The following is a 9,242-nucleotide window of genomic DNA, read 5'->3' as shown; positions in this document are numbered from 1 at the left end:
AATCCTGCAGGCTGGGGACATGGATGTGAAGGGCAAGACATTCTGCAGCAAAGGCATAAGCCACCCCTCCCTGCTGTTGCAATGCGCATGCGCAGAGCCACCCCACAGGGATGAAGCCTCCCACCCGCCGCTCCCTTCGGGTCCAGCAGCGATATGGAACGCGCATGCACTCCCCGGAAGCCCCGGCAGCCGGGCAGGATTCCGCTCTCACCCTGTCGCCGCGCGCATGCGCCCGAGTGCGTGGCACGACCCCATCCTATTGGCTCCCGGGGGAGAGTGGGCGGGGCTTCCCTCGTCACCGCCCACTCCTTTCCTCGCGCGGGAAGCGGAAGCGGTTCTTTGACCTGGAAGTACCGGCTCGGGCGGTGATGGCGGAGAAGTTCGACTCGCTGGAGGAGCACCTGGAGAAGTTCGTGGAGAACATTCGGCAGCTCGGCATCATCGTCAGCGACTTCCAGCCCAGCAGCCAGGCCGGCCTCAACCAGAAGCTGTGAGCAGCGTTTCCCCGCCCTGCCTCCCCGCCCCCCACGTTCCGGTTTCCGAAGGGCGAATGCGTGACCCGGGGGACCCCGCCTGGACCTGGGGGTGCGGCCGTCCTCAAGGGTGTCAGTAGCGCCAGGCAAATAGGGGGATGGCGGGTCCATGTAGGTCTGGGGGTGTGGCCCTGCCCGTAGCTGGACCTCTGCGGTCCTGCTCTGGCATCTCAGAGCTCGTGGGGAGGGCGAGGGGCAGGGAAGAGCTCGCCCTCCATTGCCCCAGGGTGCCTGGAGGCGCTATCAGGGGTGCCGCGGGGTGCTGCACGCTGTCGATTCTGGTAGTCGTGCAGGCAGGATACGCAGGATGGGCCTGGAGATGTTGCATAGGAATCCATCATGGTAGAAATGCTCTAACCTGCTGTGCTGGCCTGTGCTCTTTGCAGCAGCAGAGCTGCTCTGGTGTTTTTCTGTGTGAAAGTGAAGAGCTGGCAAGTTGTTGGGTAAATCTGATATCTCGTGTTAGACCAATTTGTCTGCCTATGTGCTTAGAGCTACAAGACTTAACTGACGTCCCTAAAATTCAAGAACTGGCATTTTCTGAGGGGTGCCTTGAGTCTGAAAAAGTTGAAAACTGCTGGTCTAGCTCTCCCTCTTGAGCAGAGGTTCCCAAATTTTTTCTTCTGTGTGCCCCCTTCCAGATTTACCAGCTGCCCACATACTCTGACCAGCATATGTTTTATGTTTTATAATCCCAACTATTTTTATAATGAAATTCAATCCACCATTACAGTTTCTCCTGCGTACCTCCCTGGAGATGTCTTGTGTAACCCCAGGGGTATGCTTACCACAGTTTGAGATCCCTGCTGTAAAGCATCTGTTGCCACTGGATACAGGGCTAGTGGAACCACTGGTCTGACGTAGTATGGCACTGATTATGCTCTTGGGAATGTCATTCCTGGCTGTAGATAATCTTCAAGGATCCCTCTTAATCCTCTGGCTTGTTTCTGTAGTCTTCTAAAGCAAGCAACCAAACAGCAGAAAGCTGGCAAGTACTGCAGCGGGGGGCTGGCACCCTGGCGCTTCTTGCTCCTCCTGACCACTTGTTCCCATGTAGTGCCTTCCCCCCTCTCCCCCCTCACTGTACTGTGCACCACCCGCCTTGCCTAAGCTCCCCTCACTACCTGCATTCCATCCCTTGCGCTTTCCCTGTTGCTCCCTTCCCCTACACTCTCCCCTGCACTGCACTCCCTCCACTCCACACACCACCCCCCTGCCTGCCACATGAGCCGTGCTAGCCCTGTCCAGAGCCTCAGCAGCTGCTTTCATGGCCTGTTCTCAGATCTAAGATGAGGGGTTTTTTCTTTCATGCTGAATTGGCGGGGGGTAGGGTTGGGTTATCATCTTAGACTCAATAAAAGACAGTGATAGTGTTGTTTTTTTATTGTAACGCCAGCTTTATTGGCAATGAACTTATGTTTGATTCTCTCTTCCTAGGAATTTTATGGTTACGGGACTGCAAGACATTGATAAATGTCGACAGCAGCTTCATGATATCAGTGTGCCTTTAGAAGTTTTTGAGTAAGTAGCCTTGCCTCTGGAGAGGTAACAGCTAAACAGCATCAAACCATTAGATGGATACCAGGCTACTGTTATGCATTACTATTTTTTTTCATTGATGTTTGCCTAATTTTTTAATTTATCACAGAAACATTCCTGAAGAGTTTGAAGGAACATGGCTAAGACAAATCATTAATGTGTGGGATCATTCTCAGATCTACTTTGTTACCTATATATGTGGAAAACTGAGGCTGAGAGAGAGTGACTAATTTAGATATCTGATATATAGCTTTTCGTCTGAACCTGATAGCATATGATTGCTGCAGAACTAGAACTGCATGTATATAAGGCTTAATGGCAGAGTTGTCTGATACGTATTACTGGACTTTTATATTAATTCTTCAGTTGAATAATTCCTAATTTTCTTAGCTTGTCATTTGGTATTGCTAAGTAAATGTGCTTCAACTGGATACGTTCAAACTTGTTTATGTTGTAGTCTGTTTCTTAATAGTGTGAAGCTTTTTTCTGTTTTATTTACAATTTCAAAATATTTTTTGTGGTAATTCTAGCAGTTGTTTCCATAGAAAATAGGGGTGGGTGGGTGTGTAGCTCTTTGAAAATATTATGCATGTTGATTTAATTTTAAGGTTCTCACTCTACTCATTTCCTCTGTTTCCTTGCTCTGTAGCTGTCCAGTTCTTCTCTTCTGCCAAACATTGTTCACCAAATGATTATTGGCTTTATTTACAGCAGTATTCTGTTTCCTGGGGTTAATTCCTACTGCTGCTATTGCTCTCTCCCTCTCTCTTTCCCTTCTTTTCCTTCCCATGTGGAAAGATCCACTTTAGATGTCTGTAGGAAATTGTCTTGGTGTACAATGCTAGTTTGCAGTAGTTTCTCCAGACTGTCTGAATGTTTTCTAAAGTCACTAGAAATGAAGAACAAATACTGCATTACCAGCCCAGCTGCCTCTGGTTCATCAGCAAGTACGATTTTTTTCATGGTTTGGAAGTGCCTGCCTTTATATCGCACTTTACACAGATGAAGAAACAGATTGTACCCAGTGCTTGCTTTTACTTGTGTTCATTTTTGTTGTGTGTGGTAAAGTTGAATTCTGGCCTGCATGGGACACTAATGTAATATCTTTCTTGTTTCCAGGTACATTGATCAAGGCCGTAATCCACAGCTTTACACTAAAGAGTGTTTGGAGCGGGCTTTAGCTAAAAATGAACAAGTGAAAGGAAAAATTGACACGATGAAGGTAAGATTAACCCTAATACTTTAAAACAGTATATGTCAGTATGGAAATATAAGCCTTTCTTTTTAAAAAAAATAAATAAAAAAAAAGTCACTTCTATTTGTAAGTCGTCTTTTACCTTTTTTTTCACTTTATGTAATTGTATCTCATCACATGGATGACACAGGACCTCCAGTCCTTATGTCTTTACTGATGCTAGCACAGTGTGTTTGCTTGTGACCTTTAAGTCTATAACAAAATTCTTAAGTCAAGCTTCAGTTCTTAAAGCAACAGCCTGTTTGAAGAGACCGCATAAAGCATAGACACAGAATCATGTCCTTTGCCAGAAACACTTCTGAGATCTACTGAAAAAAGGACTGTAAAAGAGCAAGAGGGATACTGCTTGCAGTATTTCTTGGACAGTGATTGTAGTCCCTTAAATATAACAGTAGTGTGCACATTCACTGCAATACACTTTGGGGAGGAGGAGGGAGAATCATGAATGACCTCTCTAGATGTTGCTTTCTGCTATGTGGCATCTGTTCTTAATTTTTTACTGAAAGAATTAAATATCTCAATTCCCCACCTATATTATAAAGGGCACAGTTTTTAAAACCCATAACTGGAACTGCAGTTGGTTCCATGTTATTTCCCTTAAACTGGAGTGTTGTTTTCCATATCTTGTTTAGATTCATTGTACTTATACTAGCAATGTGTGATTAGTATGATGTATGACAAGACAGTGTGTAGATTTTTTCAGTTGGTAGAGTTATGTATATGTTTTATCTGCCTTGAGTAGGTGAGACCATAACAAAGAGACTACTAAAAATGACTAAGTGCAAGTTAACTTTTCATTGAAAGAAACCATTTAAAATGTGTCTCTACAGTTTTTTTCACTTTAGGTTCTTTTATAATAAGGTTCTGGGCAAATTGTTGCATATACCATCTTTCAGCAGTAAATTCCTATGATTGTGGCATGTAGTTTAGCAAGATTCAGAGCAAGACCATGCATTTTTAAGAATAATGTGGATTTTGATAGCTACCCAGAAGACTGCACTTCATGCTGCAGTATATAAACTGAAGTTGGGGCACTCTTTTTTTCTTTTCCTTCTCCTGGGAAAATGGTGAGCGCTTGTCTAAGTGCTTATACCTTTTAAACTGTTGGATGTGTGTTTTTTAAAAGAGAGGGGAAAAGAACCTATTTTTGCACAGAATACTAGACTAGGACCCATTTTATGCCATCATAACAACCTTAAGTTCAACTAAAGGAGGAGTGCATAGATTTGTAATGCTACTTGAACATGTTGTCCTCTGTTCATAACCAGCCATTGGAGATCACTGTCAACTAACACAAGTCCAGGAGTTCCTCTGCTGCTCTGTTACTGTGAATAATGGGTTTTGTAAGATTCATTTCCCAACTTGAATACACGGGGGTCACTGGATGGCAAAGTAGCTAGCTTATGTTTGCAAATATTTGTGTTCATCCAGTATCTCTGTTGGACTGGCTTGCATAAATAGTAATTTTTTCTTTTTTTCTAGAAATTTAAAAGCTTATTAATTCAAGAACTGACAAAGGTCTTTCCAGAGGACATGGCCAAATACAAAGCTATTCGAGGTGAAGATCCTCCTACTTAAAAATTCAGCCTTCAGTAGGTTCTAAAATATTCTCTGTATTTTTATGGAATTGATATTTCCTGTTCTGACTGGAGGGAGAGGGAAGCAAAGCCCTCCTATCAAGTGTGCTGATAAATGTGAGAGTCAATGACTATGAAGGAGTTGATTACCACTTATTCTACTTCTGAAGCCATTAAATTTTCCTACATATTTCTATGTATCAAAATATTGTAATGGAAAGTGTGTTTTCCCCTGAAATATTTGGGAACCATATATGTAACCTGGGAGCAGTGGTAAGTGTTTTCATTTCAAGAGCAAAGTTCATTACTAGAACAGAATAATGGATTTCAATTTCAGATGAGCTAGTGGTACAATGTGGTTTAATTAGCTGCTGAAAGAAGTACATTTATTTATTCTTGATTATAACTTAGGCTTTGGTCTGTTTCACACAAGGAAATAAGAAATAAGAGCTGTTGACTCTAATTTTTTGACAACTGTAAAAGCAGCAATTTATCTTTTTGCCAAATTCTGCAAAACTCACTATCAAAGGCATTGGATTTATTGAACCACAATCACATATAGCCTCAAAAAAACTTGTCCTGTGGCCAGGGTGCCAGACCAAGGGAAAGAAATCTTTGTTAAGGGTAGCCTCAACAGCAGTGTGTCTATTTTGTACCATAATGTTTAGTGCATAAACACTTTTTTTTTACTTTGTATTGCATTTTCTGTAGGCAAAACATTAAATTTAAACTTTGAAATGAGTTGTGTGGTGTTTTTTTTTTATGTTTACCAGTATTGTAACTATTTATTTCAAGCAAAAATGGTAGAAAAATGTGTGCATGTGAGTTAGTACATCCTTTTGTCTTGCAATAGTCAAATTATTCTAGTACCTGCAAAAAGTCATAGGTTTGAACAGTTTCTATCAGAAAAAGCTTTAGTTCTTTCTTGGGCTTTGTTTCTTAAGTGGAAATGTTTTACTTTTTAATTTTCTTAAGGCAGGTAACTATATAGACTTTGGAAATGAATAATTTTGGAATTCATAAACTGCAGAAGTATTGGCAGCCATGGTCATCTATAGATGTCCCTTTCAGTTGGACAGACAGAATTGGATCATCATGTGACAGTACTTCACATAAAGAAGGCAAACTTTAGATACGAAGTTTTTGGTCCTTTCCATTATGAAACTTTAGGGGTGCTCGGATTGTGCGAGACTTCCATTTATCTCATTCCCTTAATCTAACAGCTAAAGTGCACCAACATTGGTTTGTATATTGAGAGTTGGTTTCAGTTTGGCAGTTCAGTAATTCAGCAGTGCTTTAACAGCATTTACCAGCAGAGCTGCTAATTGGAGCTGGGGCTGATAGTGCTGCCTATTATGTCTAAGACCCTGTTTTCAGTTGCTCATGACTTTGGCAGTCTTTAAGCATTTGTGCAGGGACTTTACATCCTAGATGTGTGTTACATGATGCATCTTTTTTGTACAATTCCAAATAAAAGAGTTTCAATTGAGAGGTTAAAGTGAATCATTTTGCAAATGCTAAAATAATTGTTTTTTCTTTGACATGTTTAAATATCCCTGTGCTCTGAAGCCAGGGATTTAAAATTTGGCAGGGACCTGACTTTTGCCTTTCTTCATGAGAGTCCAGATTTGGTCAACATGCACTTAATGGAAAATTACAGTGCTGAGAGATTTGGGGCCAGGTCTAGTAAAGGACTGATATGCCTAAAATGGGACTCAGTTGGGATTTAGGGTAATCCAAATGTGCAGTCCAATCTTCCCTACTGCTCAGCTGCTGCACAACCCTTGAAACATCTGGGCTTTCAACCTGAAAGATTCTCAGGGGCCTAATGTTCTGTTCATGCTGTACATCCAAAAGCACAGCAGGCCTGACAGTGCTTAGCAGCCAGGAACCTTGGCCCTAGTGCAATCTAAAGGCTCCTTATGGTTCTGCTGTATTTTCTGGTAATTCAGTAGCTGTTCTCAGAGCCCATCTAATGGGTGGCACCAGTCCCAAAGAAGGTAAGCCAAATGCAGGCCCCATATCGATGCAGAGGGGGTGGGTGTAGGGGGCACTGGGAAACATGGTAAGTGTGAGAGCCCAGTTCAAGAGCAAGAGATGTAGATCAGCCTTTAGGGCTAAGCTGTGAGCAAACAGGGCATAAGAGGTAGCATGGTTGATCATAGGGAATGGAATATGTGACTGCAGTGTGAAGGTCAGGGACACAAATAGCCAGTAGAGGTACACTGATATATTGATCCCATATTGTATCGGCACCGATATAAGGAAAAATGACATTATCAGTAATTGGGTTTTTTTAGTTTGTGGCCAATAAATGCCATGTGCATGCGCACAGCTGCAGCACAGTACGGCAGTGTCGGGCTCAAATCTGTTGTGGGGAAATGTTGCAGGGGGGGGAAGGCTAAGCGGGGCCCCAGGGGTGATGGAGGGAGTGAGGCAGACGCTGCACAGCCAGGGTGGAGTGTGGGACAGAGCTGCGAGTGGCTTATCCAGGGGAGCTGCCACCTGGGTGAGCCATGACTGTTCTATGTCTCACCCTGCCCTGGCTATGTAGCACTTTCTCTATCCCCACTTCCTCCCTCACCGTGAGGGCCTCAATCTGCCCCTCCCATGCCCCTTCCCACCCACAGATTTACCAGCCAGACACTGCTTTCCAGCTGCTGGGCCGCTTATCGGCACTCCGATTGGTTTCAGCCGATATAGCTCATTAAAAATTGGCCATCAGTAGCGGCCCAATAAATCTTTATTGGTGTACCCCTAGTAGCCAGTCATGATGGGGAAGGAGGACCACAGGAAATCAGAGCAGAGAGGCCTGAGAGTGAGGTGTGAAGAGTTTCTTTTAGGTGAAAGAAGGAGGGATAGACCAGAAAGCAGTATAGCTGTAAAATGCTCCAATAGGTGCTGTGTGCCACAGTACCTTGTCAGGCAAGGGAAAAAGGCCTGGAAGGACCCAGCTCTGCACTTGCCAGGATCCTGCCATAATCTTTGAATAGATCTCTGTTTGCACATGTTCTTATGTGCCCTTGTCCCCAGGCCGAATCTTTGTGACCATCTGGAGCACCTCAACAGCAGAAGCCAGGCACTGACTGTCTATGTTGGTATGTTGTAATTTCTCACATATAACCCAACTCTGAATATAACACATCCCCTGTTTTTTAAAAGGTACCAGGAAGAAAAAAAGATCTGACTTGGTAAGTATCTGAACAGCAGCATATGAGATGAACTTGTTGCCAGCCCCAGGCAGCAGGTCTGGGGCCACAGAGTTCAGTCTAGTGCGGCAGGTCTGGGGCTGCACAATAGACCCTGTCCAGTGTGGTACATGTGACTGCATGTGGCAAATCTAGGACTGTGCAGCCCAAGAGCATGTCAAGCCCAGGACCACATGTATCTCGGGCCACATGCAGGCTTTGGAGCTACAGGCTGGGTCCAATTTGGCATGTGACTATGGAGCCAGCACATAGTCCCAGACTCAGCGCCCTATGTCTGACCCAGAGCACAGCCCCAGAGCTAGTGTGTGGTTCCAGACTTGATGCGCCAGGTCCAGGGCTGTGTGCTGAGTCAGACTTGGTGTGCTGAGCCTGGCTGTAGATCAACCCCATATGCCTGCCTGATCAAGTGAACTGACAGGGAGAGGTACTCCCCATGGGCCTGGAAACTTGTTGGTTGGGAGGGGGTGGAGGTGGTGGGTGGAGTGGTGCTAGTTTTAATTGCTATGGCTCCCAGAGCTGTGAAATTGGAGAGGAGAGAAATTCCCAGGGATAGCAGGCAAACAGCAGAAGAAAAGATAATTACTGGGAGATCATGACCAAAAGAACGCTAATGTGGATTGTGAAAGGTCAGAAAGGAATGGTTGTTTTATGAAAAATGTGTTGCTACTTCTGCTTGTGTCTCTCTGTCCCTTATATGTTTTCTCTGAAAGTTCATCTTAGTGCATAGTTTCTGTTTTGTTTCACCATGTAATTTCACAAGCTGCAGGAAGAATGTGGGGAACGACATACACTTTTCTAAATTGTCCTCTTTGACCTCATAGGATGCGTTCAGATGAGCGCACACGTGCCTTTTACCCCACCTCAAACCCCTTTAAGGTGGGGCAAGAGGCATCTGTGGGAACGAAAAAATATTCCCTGTGCTGCAAGTTTGCAAGCGCGGGGGAGAAAACTAGACCCCTGAATATCCAGGGATCTAAAAAACCCACTCTGCAATAGAGTGGAGCAAGGCATGGTTCAAGACTATGCCTGGAGCCAGCAGGGAGTCAGTCCTCCAAAAGAGATGCTCTGGTTTTGGCCAGAGTGTCTCTTTGGTGCTCCTGCTGCTCTTGGCCCCGGTGCTGTCCAAGAT

General features: G+C 44.3%; 1 protein-coding gene across 1 annotated transcript; it reads left to right on the top strand.

Annotated features, from left to right (window-relative positions):
- Nucleotides 1-334: 334 nt before the first annotated feature.
- MED10 (mediator complex subunit 10) lies at nt 335-5,645 on the top strand. The gene is made up of 4 exons (XM_019541209.1): nt 335-490; nt 1,971-2,054; nt 3,192-3,294; nt 4,810-5,645. The coding sequence occupies exons 1-4, from the start codon at nt 369-371 to the stop codon at nt 4,903-4,905; spliced, it is 405 nt and encodes a 134-aa protein (XP_019396754.1). The 5' UTR covers nt 335-368; the 3' UTR covers nt 4,906-5,645.
- The last annotated feature ends 3,597 nt before the right edge of the window (nt 5,646-9,242 follow it).

This window comes from Crocodylus porosus, unplaced genomic scaffold (assembly GCF_001723895.1).
Source record: "Crocodylus porosus isolate Cpor-Errol unplaced genomic scaffold, CroPor_comp1, whole genome shotgun sequence".
Lineage (NCBI taxonomy): Eukaryota > Metazoa > Chordata > Crocodylia > Crocodylidae > Crocodylus > Crocodylus porosus.
Note: the sequence above shows the minus strand (reverse complement) of the source record. Positions and strands in the feature narration are given on the sequence as shown.

What these genes read in the sequence shown, in the direction of transcription:
- MED10 (XM_019541209.1), top strand. Translation starts at nt 369, where the DNA reads ATGGCGGAGAAGTTCGACTCGCTGGAGGAGCACCTGGAGAAGTTCGTG. An exon ending in GTGCCTTTAGAAGTTTTTGA is followed by an intron (nt 2,055 to 3,191) that starts GTAAGTAGCCTT and finishes TCTTGTTTCCAG; the next exon opens with GTACATTGATCAAGGCCGTA. An exon ending in GAAAAATTGACACGATGAAG is followed by an intron (nt 3,295 to 4,809) that starts GTAAGATTAACC and finishes CTTTTTTTCTAG; the next exon opens with AAATTTAAAAGCTTATTAAT.